We start from the raw sequence: 21,872 nt of genomic DNA, 5'->3' as shown, positions 1-21,872 counted from the left end.
TCTCTGATGAATATAGATGCAAAAATCCTAACCAAAATTCTAGCAAATCAAATGCAACAATACAAAAAAGATTATACATCACGACCAAGTGGGGTTCATCCCAGGGGCATAAGGATGGTTCAACATATGAAAATCGGTCAATGTGATATACCACATAAACAAAATAAAGGACGAAAGTCATATAATTGTATCAATAGATGCAGAAAAAGCATTTGACAAGATACACCATCCACTTAGTAATAAAACACTTAATAAAATGGGTTTAGAAGGAAAATAACATAGCAAAGGCCATATGTGACAGATCCTCAGCTCATATCATAATTAACAGAGAAAAACTGAAGGCCTTTTCTCTACATTCAGGAAAAAGACACGGCTGTCCCATATCACCACTGCTTTTCAACTTAGTATTGGATGTCCTAGTCAGAACAATCAGGGAAGAGAAAGAAATAAAAGACATCTGATTTGGGAATAAAGAAGTAAAATTGTCACTTTTCTCAGATGGCATGATGTTATATATAGAAAACCCTAAAGACTCCACCGAAAAGCTATTAGAAACAATAAAGGAATACATGTAGTAAAGTTGTTGGCTACAAAATCAATGTGCAAAAGTCATTGCATTCCTATATACTAACAATAAAATCTTAGAAAAATAAATAAAAACCAATTCCTTTTGCAATGCAATGAAAATAATGAAATACCTAGTAATAAACTTAAACAAAGATGTGAAAGAGCTATAGGCTGAAAAGTATAAGACATTTTAAAAGAAATTGAAGAAGACACAAAGAAATGGAAAGACATTCCATGCTCATGGATTGGAAGAATCAACATAGTTAAAATGGCCATATTACCCAAAGCAATATACAGAGTTAATGCAATCACCATCAAAATCTCAATAGCATTCTTTAAAGAAATAGAACCAAAAATATACACCAGACTTGTATGGAATCACAAAAGATCCTGAACAGCCAAAGAATTAATAATAATAATAATAAAAGAATAAAAAACAAACAATGCTAGAGGTATCACACTCCCTGACTTCAGCTTGTACTACAAGGCAACAATAATCAAAACATCATGGCATTGGCAGAAAAACAGCCACACAGAACAATAGAACAGAATTGAGAACCCAGAAATAAACCCACGATAATATGGACAGATAATTTTCAACTAGGTCAAAAACATACAATGGAGAAAAAACAGCTTCTTCAATAAATGGTGCTGAGAGAATTGGAAAGCCATGTGCTGTCTGTCACCGTGTACAAAAATTAACTCAAAATGGGTCAAAGACCTTAACATAAGACCTGAAACAATAAAGTGCATTGAAAAAAAACATAGGTACTACACTTTGCACCTTGGGTTCAAAGACCATTTCATGAATTTGACTGCAAAGTCAAGGGAAGTAAAAGCTAAAATAAAAGAATGGGACTATATCAAACTGAAAAGCTTCTGCACACAAAAAAAGAAATGATTGACAAAATAAACAGGCAACCAACAGAATGGGAGAAGATTTTTGCAAATAGCACCTCCAATAAAGGTCTAATATCCAAAATGTATAAGGTACTCATACAACTCAACAAGAAAAAAACCCAACACACCAATTAAAAAATTGGCAGAGAACCTGAATAGACATTTCAACAAAGAGGACATACAAATGACCAATAGACATATGAAAAAATGTTCAACATCACTAATCATCAAAGAAATGCAAATAAACACCGCAATGAGATATCACCTCACCCCAGTTAGAAAGGCTGTGATCAACAAGACATGTAGCAACAAGTGTTGGACAAGCTATGGAGAAAAAGGAACCCTCATACTCTGTTGGTGAGAATGTAGATTGGTGCTGCTGTTATGGAAGATAATGTGGCGATTCCACCAAAAATTATGAATAGAATTATCAAATGACCCAGCAATCCCTCTCCTGGGTATCTACCCCAAAAAATCTGAAAACATTTATCCGTAAAGATATATGTGCTCCAATGTTTATTGCAGCTTTATTTTATTTTGTGGTTATTATTTTGTGGTTTTGTGGTTACTATGTTATTATATTTCTTAAGATATGTTGTTCCTATACAAGAATATGTATATATTCCAAACACTTTATTTAAAATCAGTGGCTTATTTTTATTCCTTGTTCTTCACTTTACTATTGTCACTTAATAACCTTTCTTGGACAACATTTTATACCAGTACAAATAGTAATATTTTATCTTATCCTTTCAATTGGCTGAGCATTATCCAACTGATTGGTTATTTAGGTTGTTTCAGATCTTTTGTTGGTGTGGCTTTGTTTCTCCTCATCTTGTTTAAGGGTTAGTTTGTTTTTTTCAAAGTTCATAGAAACTCTTAACAATCATCTCTCTTCATACATTGCATCTCATGCATTTTCATCAGTCTTTCTGCAGATTTTTTGTTTGTTTTTTTTTTTTTTTGAGCTTTTAACTCCTTATTTTAAACTTTTTGTCTCACATTAGCTTCCAAATGTTTTACCCTTTTCTGTGTGTGCTGAATTTGGATGATATCCTCAGACATACTATTTCTAGTTATATATTTTATCTTCATTTTAATCTTCTATTTTTCAATAGGTTGATTTTAATTTTAAATATACTCTTTTTTTTTTTCATTTTTGAACTTCTATTTGGCTTTTTTGTAATCCACATTTTTTAACATTTCTTCTTGACTTACAATTTCCATTCCTTTCTTAAAACAAAAAATACATGATACTTAAAAATAATTTTGGGTTGTTCTTCAATTTCCACACTATGCTTTCTCTTATAATGGCTTATTTCCTCATATGGTTTATAATTTAGAGTCAAAATCTCTCCTTTAGTGAGGGTGGTTTTACTTAAAATTAAGTCTCATGCATTCTGGACTGCGGGAGTGTCCTCAGAAAGCTAGTCTGTAGCACTGGCCTCTACTGGACAGTAGTGAATTTATCCAGTTCCAGAGTCCTTTATGTTTTGTTTTTATTTTAACTTCTCTCATTGGAGAAGCCGTACCACATGCGTGGCACAAACTCAAAACCAAATCTCACAGGAAACAAGACACTTCTGTTCCAGTGTATCATGGGTGATATGTTGTTTATTTATTTTGAGACCTAGAGCATTAAGGATACGAAGGGGCTTGATTTTCATTGTATAGCACTTAATATTTTTACATATACCTGAATTATTTAATCAATAGCATACATATAAACATACATGTATATCTCTGAATCTATGATTCAGGGAAATTTACATGAAAATTAAGTTAGGAACAAATCTCATGTTAAAGCAAAATTATCTGGTTTAGTCCAAGATAAGAATTCTACTTGAATGCTAAATATGGAAAAGAAATGAACATATACGTGTTCTAAAAGTTTTATTCCTTAAAGTGGCTCAGATTTTATTAAGTAGGGAATGTACCCTTCTCTCCTAATGCATTGATATAACATTAACATTATGCATACCCTGATACCAAAACCAGACAAAGACACTACAAAGAAAGAGAATAGGCCAATATCCCTGATGAACAAAGATGTCAGTATTCTCAACAAAATACTGGCAAACTGAATAAACAGTACATTAAAAGGATTATAAATAGTGAACAAGTGGATCAAGTGGGATTTACACCAGGGATGCAAGCGTGGTTCAATATCCACAAAACAATTAATGTGATTCATTACAAAAAAGAGAGAGAAAGAAAAGAAAGATAAAAATCATATAATTATCTCAATAGTTGCAGAAAAAGGATTTGTCAATATTCAACATTGATTTATGATAAAAACTGTCAACAAAGTGTATATAGAAGAAACTTACCTCAACTTGATAAAGGCTGTATATGTGACAAGCCCATAGCTAACATCATACTCAATGGTAAAACTCTGAAAGCTTTTTCTTTAAGATCAGGAACATGACAACCATGCCTACTCTCACCACTACTATTCAAACCAGTACTAGAAGTCCTAGCCGCAACAATCAGACAAGGAAAATAAATAAAAGGCATCCAAATAGGAGAGGAAGAAGTAAAACTATCACTATTTACAAGTGACATGTTAGTTTATATATATAGAAGACCCTAAAGAATCCACCAAAAATATTAATAGAATTAATCAAATAATTCAATAAACTAGCAGGATACAAAATTAATATACAGAAATCTGTCATATTCTTGTTCACTAATAATGAGCAATCAAAAGAAAAAATGAAGAAAACAATCCCATTCACAATTGCATCAAAAAGAATAAAACACCTAGGAATAAACTTAACCAAGTAGGCATTTACTCTGAAAACTGTGAGACACTGAAGAAAGGAATTGAAGAGGACACAAATAAACGAAAGGATATATCATGCTCATGGATTAGAAAGACTAATATTGTTAAAATAACCATACTACCCAAAGCAATTTATAGATTCAATGCAATTCCTATCAAAATATCAATGTCTTTCTTCTCAGAACTAGATCAAATAATCCTAAAATTTATATGAAACCTCTAAAGACCCTGATTAGCCAATCCATTCTTGAGAAAGAAGAACAAAGTTGTAGTTATCAGGCTCTCTGATCACAAACTATTCTACAAGTCTATAGTAATCAAAACAATATGGTACTGGCACAAAAACAGACACATAGATCAATGGAACAGCATAGAGAGATCAGAAATAAACCCTTCCTCACATGGTCTATGACATGGTCCTCCTGGTCTATGACAAAGGAGGTAAAAGATATTCCCTGGAGTAATGACAGTCTCTTCAATAAGTGGTGTTAAAAAAACTGAACCGATACATGCAAAAATATGAAACACCTTTATATACAAAAATAAACTCAAAATGGGTTAAAGACAAATGTCAGGTCTGAAACCATAAAACTCCTAGAAGAAAACATAGGTAGTAAATTTTTGACATCAATCTGAGTAATATCTTTTTGGATAAGTCCCCTTAAGCAAGGGAAACGAAAGCAAAAATAAACACATGGGACTACATAGAACTAAAAATCTTCTGCACAGCAAAAGAAACCTTCAGTAAAACAAAAAGGCAACCCACTGAATGGGAGAATATGTTTGCAAATGACATACCTGATAAGGGGTTGATATTCAAAATATATAAGAAACTCATATGACTCAATACAAACAAAAAATCTGATTGAAAAATGGGCAGACGGCATGAGAAGACATTTCTCCAAAGACATACAGATGGTTAACAGACATACGAAAGATGGTCAATATCATTAATTATCAGGAAAATGCAAATCAAAACTACAGTGAGATACCTCACACTAGTCAGAGTGGCTATTATCAAAAAGTCAACAAATAATATGGGTTGGTGACAATGTGGAGAAAGGAAACACTTGTGCACTGTTGGTGGAATTGCAAACTGGTGCAGCCTCTATGGAAAACTCTATGGAGATTCAAAAATAATATCAAAAACAAACCCAAAAGATGTATATACCATATGAACCAGCAATTTCAGTTTTGGGTATTTAACCAAAGAAAAGGAAAACGCTAATTCAAAAAGACATATGCATCCTTATGTTAATTGCTGCATTAATTACAATAGTTAAGATATGGAAATAATCTAAGTGTCCATCGATAGATGAATGGATAAAGAAGTGTTATATGTATATATACAATCAAATATTGTGCGTCAATAAAAAAAGAATAAAATCTTGCCATTTGTGACAACATGGATGGATCTAGAGGGTATTATGCTAAGTTAAATAAGTCATGCGGAGAAAGACAAACACCATATGGTTTCCTTTATATGTACAATCTGAAAACAAAAGAAAACAAAAACAGACTCATAGAAATAAAAACCAAAGAGATGGTTATCAGAAGCAAGGGAGTGGGTGGATGAGGAAAAGGGAAAGGAGAATATTGTCAATAAAATTATGATAGGTTTGCATGGTGACAGATGATTACTAGAATTAGTGCGATAAACGAATTGTAAGGTATAAAAATGTCAAATCACTATATTGCACACCTGAAACTGATATAATCAATATAAGATTATATACCAACTATACTTAAATAAAAAAATTAATTAAAAAAATTCAACATCATTATGTATGTCACAAAAGAATAGTTCTGAAACATTAACGTTTGAAACATTTGCACTTAATATAAATTACACTAATTATTAATTCTTCACACGTTGAGGTTAGAAAGGGCAAAGAAGGATGCTGACACAGATATTAGAGTCATTCTTCAAAAAAGTTTATCATTTATATTTTTTGGCAAGAATTGGCAAAAATTCCCCAAGAATTTGGCAAGAATTCCCCAAATTTGGCAAGAATTTCCCAAATACATCTTTATATATTTGGCAATAAAACAATCTAGGTTTCTGATGGACAACCTTACAAACTTACTCCATTGCTGATGTTTCTTTCCATTTGATTAATTTCTCATTAGTAATTTCTTTTCCCTTTACTGCAACCCTATGAAATTGTTAAACTGTTTTTCCCAAGATGTCACCTTGTACCACCAGCATCAGAATTACCTGGGATGGGATGAAAGATGCAAAGGTAGTTTTTCATGTTTTGTCATAGAGCTCTTGAATCAGAAGCTCTAGGCAAGAGCTCTGGTCTTAGCACTGCAAACAAGGGCCTCAAATATAACCACAGCACGCTGTGGAATGTGATAAGACACATATATCTCTCCAACGTCTGCATCTATCCAAAACATCAACCTGTCTCAAACATGAGGTCCTGAATTTAGGAGGTAGGGGATGCCTAAGGCTGGAAATACATAGTTCAGAGAATTGTAGACACACTGAGTTCTGCAGAGCTGTCCTCACTAATATTTCAGTCACACATGGCTTTGCGGGCTGGTCAGGGCTAGTGGCATAATTAATAATATAATTTATACAAGAACATACATTTTGTATTCCAAAGAACAAATCTAAAAATTTAACACATTATTGATAATAATAGCATATATTGAGAACTTGTGCTACCATTTAATTCTAAAAAAACAAACTTATTAGTTGTGCTTATACAAACAGATAAGGGAACTGAGGTATAGTTAAGAAAGTAACCTAGATTTTATAAACTGAAGGCAATTTTTTAAAATTTTTACTATTGAAATTAATTTGTGATTGGTATACCATTTATGAATAGATACCTTAGACATTTAATTTTGATTAATGGTTGCAAACTGAGGTTGATGTCACGGGTAAGAAGTTTACGCCTTGCCAATGCAGTTTTACTATCACACAAATCCTGTATACCAAGTACATGCATGAGACGAAACACTGAGCCTTCACATACTTTTCCTACTCAAATTAATGTTTTTACTTTTGTTTATAAAAGTAATACAAAACTTGATTTTAGCACAATAAAGTTATAAGGGATATCAGTTTTTTACTATTACCAACTATTAATTTTATGTCAACTAAAATCTTTGCTTGATTAATTAGATATTATCTTCATTCAATGCCCCAATTTAGACTCATTTGAAAAAGTCAGCAAATTTTGAAAATTTCCTTTAACTTTTAGATCAATTTAGTAAAGCTCTCCCGAATGTTGATACAGTAAAATTCTTATGTAAATAGCTTTCCAAGTTCTTTAACATTGTATTTAAATACATATAATATATTTGTATAATTAGTTTACTTAGATAAAAAATTTTTAAAACTGCTTTTAATATGAGGAAACAGACATGTACTATGAAAGAAATCTAATAAGCTACGTATTTTCCTGAAGATAGCAAATGATAGTACCAACTATTTCCACATAAAAATGAAATGCAATCAAGATTACCTTCTGTAATAAATAAAATGAAAGAAATACATAATTTGACTTTCTAAGTATTTTTCCATCTTACCTGCTGGTTTACAGGGAAGTTTCTGTTGATTTTTTTAATCTGCAATGTAAATAAATAATAAAAGTGAGAACAAAGTTAAGGTGACACAAGATTCTTGAAATTTTATGAGAATCAATTTTTAGTGAGTACTTACTGTTGACATACTAAAATAATTGCATATCAAACAATTATAAAAATTATAAAAGTAAATTTTGTTATCAAAATTATCCCATATTTCATATGAAAACACTTTTTTAATGAATTCTGTGATATCATTTCAAAAGAAGGAACCAGATCATCTGAAGTAGTAAGTTATATATAAAAAGAAAAAGATTTTGTTGATTTTGTAAGAGATTTCCATCTAATTTATTTTGTTGTTTATGAGAAACCAAAAGACTGTGTTTTTTGTTCACGTTAAATAACTATCTACTACAAATATAGAGATTAACATCTGTAGTTGTTTTTTTTTACTTTGAAAACATATTATTTTGAAGATGCTTTCACACTTGAGAACAAAGGAAATGGAATATTCAAATACTAAAGGATAAAATATGGGTTAAAATATTTTCAGTGAGAATCCCAAATAAAGTATAACATTTACTTTAAGACAAATGAGTGACATTTATAAGAATTTAAAATAAATCTTCAAAGAAAGAATTTCCTCCATCGTAAGTTATGTAAAAAACTTAAAAACCCAGTGAAAATGAGTATGAGATTTAGATAAATGATTGTACACTACACATATAATAGAATTTGTACGAATCAAAGCAATTATGATTTTTTTATTTTTTAAAGATAAACTTAAATAACGCTAACTCTGTATGGTTTAACCTTATATCCTACTAATGCAGCCTATTTTCATTTATAAAATGTTTTACTTATTATTTTATTTTTTCCATTTTAAATTTTAGTTCCCTTGTCTTACTGACAAATGTTAAATCATAGGAAATTTAATGGATATGGTGGACAAAGTTGGAGAATCATCAAATAAATCACCTACAAGACCAAATTTTCTAGCAAGGTATTTCTCTTTTAAAATAGAAAATAAATTTGAGAAGATTTATATGATTTCAGCAGGGTCATGTTAAAAAAAATGTCTCTCTTACATTACAATAATCACTTCAAAGTAGTTTTGCTCTAGTGAGGAATCAGCTAAGGAAATCTCTAAAACTACTGGTGACTTCAGCTAAAATGAGGTTAGTTTGGAGATGTAGACAGAAAGAGCAGATCCTTATATATTTGTTATAAATCAATCAAAAAGCCTGTATTGAATACTTTGTGGAATTATGCTTCTTGTTAGGTCTTATTAATTCTTATGAAAAATCAATTAAATAAAAATATTTTTGTGGTGTTCAAGTGTATGCTATTTAACTTTGGAGTTTTGTTTTTTGATCTGAAAAAAAAAAGTCTGAATAATGTGTTTTGGAAAGTTGAAAATTATTTAGATAAGCATTCCTTGATAGAAAGTAGTGGTTGAGAGTAAAATACATGTGGATCACAGAAATCTTTTTCTACTAACCCACATTCAGTAGTGTTTGTGGAATTCACATGCTTTTTTCTGTAGTAGTACAATTTCTTTTCCCATTACAGTATTTACAAGACCAACAGGTTTATTTACCTGTGTAAAGCTATTATATTGTATTTGCTGTTGTTTTGTTATAGGTTTCCTTAGTATATCCTGACTGCTCTCATAGATCAACTTAGTAACATATGAATCTTACGATCTGTTTTTTAAATACATTTATTTTATACTATTACTTCTATTTAAAATAAAATGCATGGTATATTTCCCACCACTCTCCCCAAACTGCCAAGAATGTCGAAACAACATAGATGGACAACAATTAGAAAATAGGAAAAGTAAAGAAAGGGTATTTTAATGATTAGAGTGTTAGTATCACAAAGTATTTAGTGAGATATACAAACAAGAATAGAACCTTTTAAAAAATGGTATGTAAAGAAATAAAAAAAACGTTGAAAATCATGAAATGGACCTTAGAAGTTACTTCTTGATTGTTTTCCTAACATGCAACAAATACAATATGTTAATAAAAATAAAACAGAATAAGACCTTAATATTAAGTCAATTATTGAAGAATTAATGTTTTTTAAATTGTAAATACTCATAAATTATGTTCCTTTTTTAAATTATACCATCATAACCTTATGACTTCATGTTTTTTTATGAATTCTTCATACCATATTTTTAACAATTTATCTTAACCTAGGAATCTGAATAAAAATATTTAAATATTTAAAAACTGCTACCTTTAGTATTAACAAATTTAGTTGGCAATGGCATGAACTTTTAGAAAGTTATTTCTAGTAAAATATACTATATTAATTGTGTTTTGTATAAAATAATCTATGTATACTTCTTCATCCTTTAATTAAATAAAAAATTATATAACCTAAGTACTAAGCATAAAGAAGTGGAAGGTTGCTAATCACAATGTGAGGGCTGGTTCTATGGCACAGGAAAATGTCCCATCTAGTGCCCTCATTTTGGCATCAAGTAAAGTAAATCAATTCAGGTTTTTGTTGTGGAGTTTTAGACACAAAATAACTAACTGTTAAGATTTTGAACACATTTACACACCGTAATCCACTCTAAAAATAATTTCAATTATTCCTACAGCAAGTAGAGTAGAGCAATATAAAATATTCCATTTTCTTGTTATAACATTAACATTTTAAAATAAGACAATATAAAAAATGTGAAAGCCTCACATCTCAAAAATTTTAAGAGCTCATTTGAAATATTCTAATAGTATTTTACACACCCACAGAGAACAAAAATTGAATATAAACTGTACTGCTGTTAAGATTTATATACAGCACGTGGGGACTAAAAAAATTAATACTTGTTCACCCACCTTCTAAGTTCTTCTAGCAGGGCTAATAATCAGATTAACAGGAGAAAATCAAATGTTTTAATGTGTGCACATGGGGGATTCACATAGGCACGAAAATTCCAAACACAGTTAGGCAATATTGGACATATAAGACATTTTTGGACAAAGGAGAAAGTGAGGAGGACTACTGGGGTATTAGATTGTAGAAATGAGAATGGGTGATTTAAAGGTACTTAAAGAAAAGTGGAACGCATATGGCAGTTAAATTCTTGCCAGACAACTCAGAAACAAAGGGATATAGGGTATCTGACTAACAGGTACCTGTCTGATATCCTCTTATTTAACATACTTAGTTCAAATTATCCTAAGGCAGTATTCTGACATTCCTTCCTGAAGATTTCTCTCTCTGAATCTCTTGGGCAGGAAAAGGGGGAGGGTTAAGAGTTCTTTTTCAAAATTATATTTTGTAAAACCTTAAAAATCAATATCCCAAAAAGCAGCTTCAGGGTGGCAAAATTTTAGTTCGCTTAAAGCATATACTGAATTGTTTATAGTATTAAACAATGATAGATAAGTCCAAAACATTAGAATACTGTGTAGTCATCCCTAATGCTCATGGTATATTATTTATTGACTGATAAGAAACAAGGCTTATAAAATGCTCCCATTCAAACCCCGTGTTTTAAGCAATTATTTTAAAAATTTGATATAAACACATGTAGATTGGTAAATTATGCATAATCAAAAACATACTTTTAGATTAATGTATGCATGTATGAACCGTTTATTTTTGTATGTCAAATACACACATAAATAGACATATGTGTGTGTGTGTGTGTGTGTGTGTGTGTGTGTGTGTGTGTACAACAAACGTTTTGGCAATTATAAAAAATGTTAACAATTTTATTTTTCGTTTGGGAATTGTAGCATAATTTTTTCCTTTGGTGCTCTGCATTTTCTCCTTATTATTTTAAAACAATATTACTTGGATAGTTAAAGAATAATAAATTAGTGCAAGCCTTATTTTCTTAAAAAAGCTGTCTCACTATACATAACATACCTTCAACACAAAGCCCAGAATAAGATATTTTAAGGAGAATCCCTTTTATGTTTTCCCTCTCTAAAAATGAAGTTTTAAGTCATTTGTGACATATTTAATAACCCTCAGGCCACAGTAATTGTATGTATGTATGTGTACATGCACACACACATTTCTGTATATATTTGATAAATTAAGTGAGAAGGGGGTAGACTACTATTCATTAATTTCTAAAATCCTTTTAATGATCTTCTACCAAGTGTGAGTCATGTTGCTAAGTGGTGGAACATGGAAATGAAAGACATCCCATGCAGAGACAATAACATAATGATGCAAGCCTACAGAGTCCAAATGGTCCAAAATAGCTACAGTGTGGAATGAATAAAAGTTGAATGCAGGAGCTAAAATCGAGATGGATAATGGCATAGTCAGAAAAACCTGAGTTTGAATTCTAACTGTAGCTGTTATTAAATATTCTAGGCAGGTTATTAATTACCCTGTTGTCTAATTCTCTTTCTTTGTAAAACGTTGACAATAACATTAACTGCTTGTATTTGTTGGAAAATTAAATAGAAAAACAAATGTCAGGAAGGTAGAGCTCATTAAGTGGCAATTATTATTTATATAAAAGAAGTGTGGATTTTATTTTGAGACAGGAAGGTGACTTCCTCCTGTTAGTCAGAAAGGTCAGCTACTGGAGGCTGATAAGTTCATATCTCCCCTAGAGTACCACCCATCAGCATCAAGGAGACTTGAGAGGCAAACCAAAAAGATCCACTATAGGGACCTAGCCCACAGTCATATATGAGATCTGACAATTAAGTGTGCGAACTTGTTGCAGTGATGTTGCTAACCTTTTTTGAGATGAGAGGAATCATTCATTATGAACTTTTAGCAACTGGACAAATAGTTAACCAAGTTGACTATTTGGAAGTGCTGAATAGGCTGCATGAAAAGTTAGATGATCTGAACTTTTTGCCAACAATTCATCACAACAATGCTCTAGCTCACAGGGCACTGTCTGTGAGGGAGTTTTTAGCCAATAAACAAATAACTGTATTGGAACACCCTCCCTACTCATCTGATTTTGCCCCCAATGACTTCTTTCTTTACTCAAAGATAAAGGACATATTGAAAGGAAGACTTTTGGATGACATTCAGGACATCAAGGGCAATATGATGACAGATCTGATGACCATTCCAGAAAAAGAGTTGCAAAATTGCTTTGAACCATGGACTAAGCACTAGCATTGGTGCATAGCTTCCCAAGGGGAGTAATTCTAAGGTGACCATAATGATATTCATCAATGAGGTATTTAGCACTTTTTCTAGGATGAATTCACGAACTTAATTGTCCAAGCTCATAAACTAACAGTCAAGGTCTCCTGCCTCCTTGGGCATGCTGTGTATGTGAAAGCATGCCTGCAGGGCCTGCCAGATGATTTCTACCACAAAATGCTCTTTGTTTAGCTCTACCTATATAACCTTGCTTCTTTGCCTCTCTGGTCGGTCACCACCAGAGACTCTCTCCAGTCAGTATGTCTCAATAAGCCTATGTCCCTAACTCATTCACCCAAATGTTCTCTGGGCTTGTGGCTTATCAAACACAAATCTTAAAAAAAACTCAGATTCATTCAGACCATCCACATAGCAGCAACAAATGATTTTTCCTATCACTACACATGCACAGTAAGGCCCAAGAGTGTCCCTAAGGTGAACTTTCCCTAATTTAAATACTAAAACTCATGCTCAGGGGTGGAGATTTCCAATGCAAATGAGACATGTGATGCATGAAGCAGCAAGTGGATGCACTGCCCAGGTGCCAAGAAACCTCCACCTTTATAGGCCTGAACATAGCTTTTATCCCACGAAGGTCCCTTTAAAGCCCTGTCAGAACTTTTCTCAGGGAGCTACCAGAACCTTTCCTTTCTTGGTGTTGGCTCTGTTGTACACAAGCGTAATAAACCTTTTCCTCTTGCCTGAACTTTTCTGTGGTGATCTCTCTTGATTTCCATCTTTGGAGACCTCAAGAACCCAGGGCACCAGTAACAATTTGAAGACAATGAGGGTTTTTTTAAGGAATGCTGAGCAGAGATGTTTTCCCTCCACTACACTTTGCAAGTGCCTGTCTGTTTTCTTGCCAACTCTAGGTTAGGATTTGCATATTCACATGTCAAGTGGATGACAACTATGTGTGAATCAGGCTGGCTGTAGACCCTATGGCAGACTGGAGATTGCCTGCTATTAGCCTCCCCATTCTCAATCATTTGTAGGCATGCCCATTGTTACATGGGTAATAAATCAATTAAAGCTTTCTCAGATGTGAAAGTGGTAGAATATCCTACTGTTTATAAATTGGAAACAATGTACTTCCTTTAAAACGTACAAGCATAGTCTGGAAAACCTAAATTATGAATAAACTCTGTGTGTAGAGAATACTAGAAATCATTTGTTCTGAAAATTATTTATTTTGTAATCTTAACAACTAATATTGATAAAATAGCTTAATAAGGGAAAATATTTAAAACATTAATGACAATAGAAATTTATTTTTAAAATAAAACATGTCATATGAATGAGATTGTTTAATTTATTATATGTAATAAAGCATTAAACTATAAATGATATATCTTAATAATAAAATACATTTATAAAGGGAGATCAAAGATGGCAGAGTAGATAAATGCTGTGTTTGCCTCACCCAGTGAACACATCAGGATTACAACTAAATTATAGAATAATCAACCTGGAGAACTACCTGAAGTCTAGCTGAACAGAAGTTATAATTGAGGATATAAAGAAAAAGCCACATTGAGACTGATAGGAGGGGCAGAGATGTGAAGCACATAGGCACCAAATCTCATGTGGAAGATAAAAATTGGGAGGGATATCTCTGCTACAGAGGTTACCCACAAAGAAGAAAGAAACCCCAGCCCTACAAGAGGCTCCCCAGCCAGGAGCAATGGTACTGGGAAGACGAACCCCCACATCTGGCTGTGGAAACAGTAGGGATTCAACAACAGGCAGCAGGCCACAAGGTGTCCTGGCTTTTTGCACAGCTACACTAGACAGGATACTGGTAGCAACCATCCTCAGCATGGTCTCTCTCTTACACATCCAGATTCAGCATAGGCAGTGACCAACCATGGATCACTTTGTACCTCCTATCAGGTAGTCTCCAGATTATCACAGGCAGTGGGTGGACTAGGCTTACAACAAAGCTCCTCTAAAGGAGCCCCAGAACCAACATAATTGGAGGTTGGCTTCAGACCACAGAATAACACCACCCAATTGCCCCACAAGTGGCACACTCAAGCAACAGAGCCCACTGGAGCAAATCTTGCTACATGTGGTAAGCCCCCTGTATAGCAGCCCATAAGCTGTGGTCATGGCCAGACACCACAGCAAGTCAGCCTTAGGACAAACCCCACCCACTGAAATGTCAATAGCACTCAAGACTCAACTATAACAGGAGTTCATACACAGCCCACACAAGGGACAGTCCTGGATCACCTGGCACAGGTGAACAGGGAGACTGTGCCAGGGCTGAACAGGGCCTGTACTACATAAGGTCACACTTCAAAACTGAGAGATGTAGTAGGTCTACCTAATACATAGAAATATAGAGAGGCAGCCAAGATGAGGAAATGAAGAAATATATCTCGAGAGAACTCGAGAAAAGGAACTAAATGAAATAAAGGCAAGTATCCTACTAGAGACAGAGTTCAAAACACTGGTTATAAGGATGTTCAAGGAATTTAGTGAGTATGTCAACAAAGAGATAGCATTAAAAAAAAAAAAGTTAAAACCATAAAAAAGTCAGGAGTTGCTCGCGCTTCTAAGATGTGTCTAGCCTTCACCTGCATCACACTGCAAATATAGGACGTCATAGGATTAGCAGCAGCTGGGTGCTCTTTTTGAGTCCTCCTTGGGATCATGGTGCAAGGGACACATATAAACCATCGAGGAGTTCTTTGTTCATCACGCAGAACAGCTGGGAGACTCTTGGAAGAATTACTTGAAGGTGCGCGCTAATTGCAAATGGGGGGAAGAGACAGGACAGCGAAGTGGAAACGCGCCACCCCCCTCACAGCGGAGCCTCGACCGCAGCGCCCAAAGCCCCAGGGACACCCGGGTCCCAGGGCAGAACGGAGAACACAAGAGCCAGGAGAACAGCTAAGAGACTCGTGGAAGGTTTCCTTAGGGGTGCGCTAAGCGGGCGAACAGGGGAGGAGAGGAGGGCGAGAAGAAACGCACCGCGCCCCCCCCCCCATGGTAGAGGAGAGACCCTGCGGCAATACTGCACAGGAGCCCAGGACAGAACAGTGAACACAAAAGCCAGGAGGTGAGATCTTTCCATGCGTCCCTCGGATGATCTCGCCCGCAGGGGTGGGCAGCTATTGGGCTCTAGGGCAGACAAAGAACACAGATTCAACACCTGGGCCCCGCTCCCCGCTCTTCCAATCCTACCCCCGCCCTTCCAGAGACTTAAACTGACCCCTGAACTGAGGAGTGGTGTCAGACTACAGAGGAGCCTTAGTGCTCAGGCTCTAGGAAGATTGGCAGCCAGCTCTTACCCACAGAAGAGGCTGGGAGGAGTGTGATTTTTGCTGGGATAGGAGAGAAGAGACTCTTCCACCCCCAGCCACCACTTTTTCGGGCCTGTGGGAGGAGTGTGACGCAGCTGTTCTGGGAGAGAGAAGACCCCTCCTTCCCCAGGCTCCACCCTTTCTGGCTGGCCTGGGGTGGGGAGAAGCCAACTGCGGAGGCACTCCCTGAGATCAGCAGGGAGAAGCGGCAGAGGCAGCTTCTGGCTCTCAGCAGCTCAAAATTCTCCTACCCACCCCCAACCCCCCACACATGGACGAAGTGTTCTAAGTCTCAGGAGTACTGAACACAGGGCTGGTGGTGCTACTCTCAGCGTGCATTTGTGCAGGCAAGGGCAGAAACAGCACTGACTTTCTAAAAACTGTCATCCAGACCCCTTAACCCCTGGCATTTAAATCTACAGTCCCAAATTCACTCTGGGCACCAGGTGACCGGCATCACCTGAGCAATATGCAGGGGACTCTTTGGCACTGCTGAGGACAACCTGGAGATTACTTGGTGGGCTTTAGCCAAGTCTGGTGCTCCTCCTTGTTTGCTTTGCTTTGTTTTTTTTTCTTTTCCCCTTTTTTCTTTTCTTTTGTTTTCTTTTGTTTTGCTTTGGGATTTTTTGTTGTTTTTTGTTTGTTTGTTTTCTTTTTTGTTTGTTTGTTTTTATTTTTTATTTTTATTTTTTTATTGTTTCTTTGTTTTGCTTTGCTTTGTCTTTATTTCTTCGATATATTTGCCTGTATTGAGCAGGGGTTGTCGGTCGTTTTTACATGTGAATGTACTTGATTTTTTTTCTTTGTTGTTGTTGTTGTGCTTGATGATTTGCTTTGTTCAGAAACTGCCCTACCAGGGCCCAGCTTAAAAGGCACAAGATTCAACATGTCCATAAGCCAACTTCAGACCAAACCAGAGTATTACCGGGCTTGACCTAAAAGTCACACACCAGAGGGAATTCTCTGCAGACACAAGAACCCATAGAGATTAAACGTCATTCAAGTGGTCAACCCTCAACCAGCAGAACACCCTGCGGTGGGCAGAGCCAAGTCTCACAACTAGTCAGCCTAGGAGTTAAACCCACCTACTCACAAGCAAAAAGCAATTAAAGTTCTTCTTGAACAGGACAATATTCACAACACAAGAGTCACCTTTGGAGCACACGCAGAAGAGAAGAACGAAGTAGTGCAAGTCAAATATAAAGGACACATACTACATAAGATAATCCAGAAGAACTAAGAACTCTAGGGGATCTACCTAATACATCAAAGCAAACACAGAGAGTCAGTCAGAATGGAGAGACAAATAAACATGTCCCAAATAAAAGAACAGAAGAAACCTCCACAACTGGAACCAAATGAAGCAGAGGTAACCAACATATCAGAGACAGAGTTCAGAACACTGGTGATAAGAATGTTTAAGAAGCTTAGAGAAGACATAAAGAAAGATGTAAAAATCATAAAGAAAAACCAGTTAGAACTTAAGAAGGAGGTAGAAATCATAACGAACAATCAGAACTAAAGAACACAATTACCAATATTAAGAACTCACTTGAAGGAATTACCAGTAGGTTAGATGAAGCAGAGGATCGAATCAGCGACTTAGAAGACAAGTTAGCAGAGATCACCCAAACTGAACAACAGAAAGAAAAAAGAATAAAAAACAATGAAGATGGGTTAAAAGACCTGTGGGATAACATCAAGCACAACAACATACGTATTCCTATGATTAGGAATACTGGAAGGTGAAGAGAGGAAGCAAGGGATTGAGAATACATTTGAAGTAATAATGTCTGAAAAATTCCCTAACTTGATGAAGGAAACCAACATACAACTCCAGGAAGCACAGAGAGTTCCAAACAGGATACCCAAACAGGCCCACACCAAGACACATTATAGTTAAAATGGCAAAGCTTAAAGACAAAGAGAAAATCCTAAAAGCAGCAAGAGAAAGGCAGAAGGTTACATACAAGAAAACTCCCATAAGACTATCAAATGCCTTTTCTACAGAAACATTGAAGGCCAGGAGGGAGTGGCAGGAGATACTCAAAGTGATGGAACACAAAGGCCTACAACCTAGATTGCTTTATCCAGCAAGGCTATAATTGAAAGTTGATGAAGAGATAAAGAGCTTCCCAGAAAAGAATGAACTGAAGGAATTTATTAGCACCAAGCCAGCATTGCAAGAAAAACTGAAAGGACTTCTGTAAATAGAAGAAGAAAACAATCTAACTACAAATTTTAAAAATGGCAAAAACTATGTACCTATCAATAATCACTTTAAATGTAAATGGATTCAATGCTCCAATCAAGAGACATAGGGTGGCTGAGTGAATAAGGAAGCAAGACCCTTGTATATGCTGTATTCAAGAGACTCACCTCAGATCAAAAAACACACACAGACTGAGTGAAGGATTGGAGTAAGATATTTCCTGCAAATGGAAGCGAAAAAAAGCTGGAGTTGCAATACTTATATCTGACAAAATAGACTAAAATGAAGAACATATTAAAAAACAAAGATGGACACTATATAATAATAAAGGGATCAATCCGACAAGAGGAAATAACCCTAATAAACATCTATGCACCTAACATAGGAGCGCCTAAATATATAAAACAGGTACTGACTGACATAAAGACAGAGATGAACAGTAACACTATCATAGTAGGGGACTTCAACACACCTCTGACAACAAAGGACAGATCTTCCAGACAGAAAACCAATATGGAAACAACAGCCTTAAATGATACATTTGACCAGTTGGATTTAATTGATATTTTCAGAGCATTAAATAAAAATGCTGCAGAATACACGTTCTTCTCAAGTGCACATGGAACATTTTCCAAGATAGATCATATGTTAGGCCACAAAACAAGTCTTGATACATTTAGGAAAATTGAAATCATACCAATTGTCTTCTCTGACCACAGTGCTATGAAATTAGAAATGAACTACAAAAAAGTTAAATTAAATTAAATTAAAAAAATAACTGTAAGACACACCAATACATGGAGGCTGAATAACTTATTACTAAATAATGAATGGGTCAAGCAGGAGATCAAGGAAGAATCAAAAGATATCTCGAGACAAATGAGAATGAGAACACGACGACCCATAATCTATGGGATGCTCGAAAGCATTTCTAAGAGGGAAATCCATAGCACTGCAGTCCCACCTAAAGAAACAAGAAACATCACTAATCAACAGTTTATCTTCACACTTAAGGGATCTGGAAAAAGAACAGCAAAATAAGCCCAAAGGGAGTACAAGAAAGGAGATAATAAAGATCAGAGCAGAAATAAATGAAATAGAAACCAGAAAAACAATACAGAAGATCAATGAATCCAAGAGTTGGTTCTTAGAGAAGATAAACAAAATTGACAAACCTTTAGCCAGACTCATTAAAAAAAGGAGAGAGAGGACCCAAATTAGTAAAATCAGAAATGAAAGAGGAGAAGTGACAACAGACACCACAGAAATACAAAAAAAATTAAGAAAGTACTATGAGCAACTATATGCCAACATATTTGACAATCTGGAGGAAATGGACAATTTTCTAGAGGCGTACAACCTTTGAAGGCTAACTCAAGAAGAAACAGAGAACCTGAAAAGACTGATTACCATCAGGGAAATTGAATCAGTAATCAATAATCTCCCAACAAACAAAAGCCATGGACTAGATGGCTTTACAGGTGAATTTTTCAAAACGTTCAAAAAAGAATTATCACCTATTCTCCTCAAGCTTTTCCAAAAAATCCAGAAGAAGGGAAGTCTCCCAAACAATTTTAGGAAGCCACTATCACCGTGATCCCAAAATCAGACAAAGACAACACAAAAAATGAAAACTACAGGCCGATATCTCCAATGAACATAGATGCAAAAATCCTCAACAAAATACTAGCGAACAGAATTCAGCAATACATTAGAAAGATCATTCACCATGATCAAGTGGGATTCATGCCTGGTATGCAAGGGTGGTTCAACATCCGCAAATCAATTAATGTGATACACCACATTAACACAATGAAAAATAAAAATCGCATGATCATATCAATAGATGCAGAAATACCATTTGATAAAATCCAGCAATCATTTATGATAAAAACCCTTAAGAAAGTGGGAATAGAGGGATCATATCTCAACATAATAAAGGCCATATATGACAAACCCACATCTAACATCATACTCAATGGGGAAAAGCTAAAATCATTCTTCGTAAGATCAGGAACAAGGCAAGGTTGCCCACTGTCTCCACTTCTATTCAACATAGTACTGAAAGTTCTAGCCACAGCACTCAGACAAGAAAAAGAAATAAAAGGCATCCAAATTGGTAATGAGGAAGTAAAATTATCATTATAAGCTGATGATATGATACTACATATTCAGAACCCTAAAGACTCCATCAAGAAACTATTAGAGCTGATAGATGAATTTAGTAAAGTAGCAGGATACAAAATTAATATTCAGAAATCAGTTACATTTGAAAAAAAATGGTGGCGTGAGGTGAGCCTCTGTAACGCTCCCCTGAAATTTACAACGAATTGGACAACAATAACTCCACAAAGGACTCCTTGCACAGTAGACAGGCAAGACGAAGAGGCCGACTACTGAATTCACCTCCAGGTAGGTGAATCGCGCCAGCGGGGAAGGAGGGAGAGGAGAAGTGCGGAGACGGAGCCGCGCTGGCGCAGGACACAGACCTAGCTCAGTGCTCGGAGCCCCCTGTGCCCGGATCTTCAGCAGCTGCGGGAGAGGGAAGGACTCGGACTGCTAGGGCTCCGCTTACGGCCCACAGGGCTGAGGGGGCAGCATACAAAACTGCTGAACCCAACGCTCGCTCACGGCAGACCTCGGAGCAAAGACTGAGGGAAGAGGGCTGAAATCGGTGGTTTAAGCCCTCACTGCCGAGCGGAGAACGGAAACCCTAGGCACGGAGACTAGCCGCCCCATCCCTACCCTCCCAGAGCTCGCCCCGCCCCCACCTGCCCGGTGCTAGAAGCGATAAAGTAGCAGTGTCGGATCAAAGGACAGAATATTTGCTGCTCTGAGAACTGTGGACCGCAGACACAGATTCGCAGCTCAACTAGTTCCGGCAAAGGGGAGGGAGCTGTGGAAGCAGGACTGGCTGTGGTGGTGGTCGCCGCCATTGCTCTGGGCCACCTCTCACAACTCACCCCGCCCCTGGCCCCACCTATCAAGGGCGGATCCCTGCAGGAGTAAACAGAACTGCTGAAACAAACGGGCTCTGAATCTGGTGCAGAAAGAGCTTTGGAACTCCAAAAGCTCTTCGCATACCTATCAACCTGTTGCAGAAGACACTCCTGTAGATGTCTAGGAAGAGAAATAGTAAATCAGTGAATGCCATGAATAACCAAGGCAACAAGATAGCTCAGAAAGAAAGTGAAAAGTCTCCAGAAAAGGAACTTAAAGATATGGACCTTTGTGATTTAAATGACAGAGAATTCAAGATCGCAATTCTGAAAAAACTGAACGAGATGCAAGAAAACACAGAAAGGCAGTTTAATGAACTCAGAAACACAATCAAAGAACACCATGAGCTTTTTACAAAAGAGATTGAAATCTTGAAAAAGAACCAAATAGAATTTCTGGAGAT

General features: G+C 35.7%; 1 protein-coding gene across 7 annotated transcripts in view; it reads right to left on the bottom strand.

Annotated features, from left to right (window-relative positions):
* SNTG1 (syntrophin gamma 1) overlaps nucleotides 1-21,872 on the bottom strand; it is an 894,682-nt gene that overhangs the window by 246,958 nt on the left and 625,852 nt on the right. For all 7 annotated transcript variants that reach the window (XM_081070081.1, XM_081070082.1, XM_081070080.1 and 4 more), the window contains one exon: nucleotides 7,796-7,834. In XM_081070081.1, the coding sequence (XP_080926207.1) occupies nucleotides 7,796-7,834 (39 nt within the window). The remainder of the gene's footprint in view (nucleotides 1-7,795; nucleotides 7,835-21,872) is intronic.

This window comes from Rhinolophus hipposideros, assembly GCF_964194185.1.
Source record: "Rhinolophus hipposideros genome assembly, chromosome: 13".
Taxonomy (NCBI): domain Eukaryota; kingdom Metazoa; phylum Chordata; class Mammalia; order Chiroptera; family Rhinolophidae; genus Rhinolophus; species Rhinolophus hipposideros.
The sequence above is the reverse complement of the archived record's forward strand: the minus strand, read 5'-3'. Positions and strand labels throughout refer to the sequence as shown.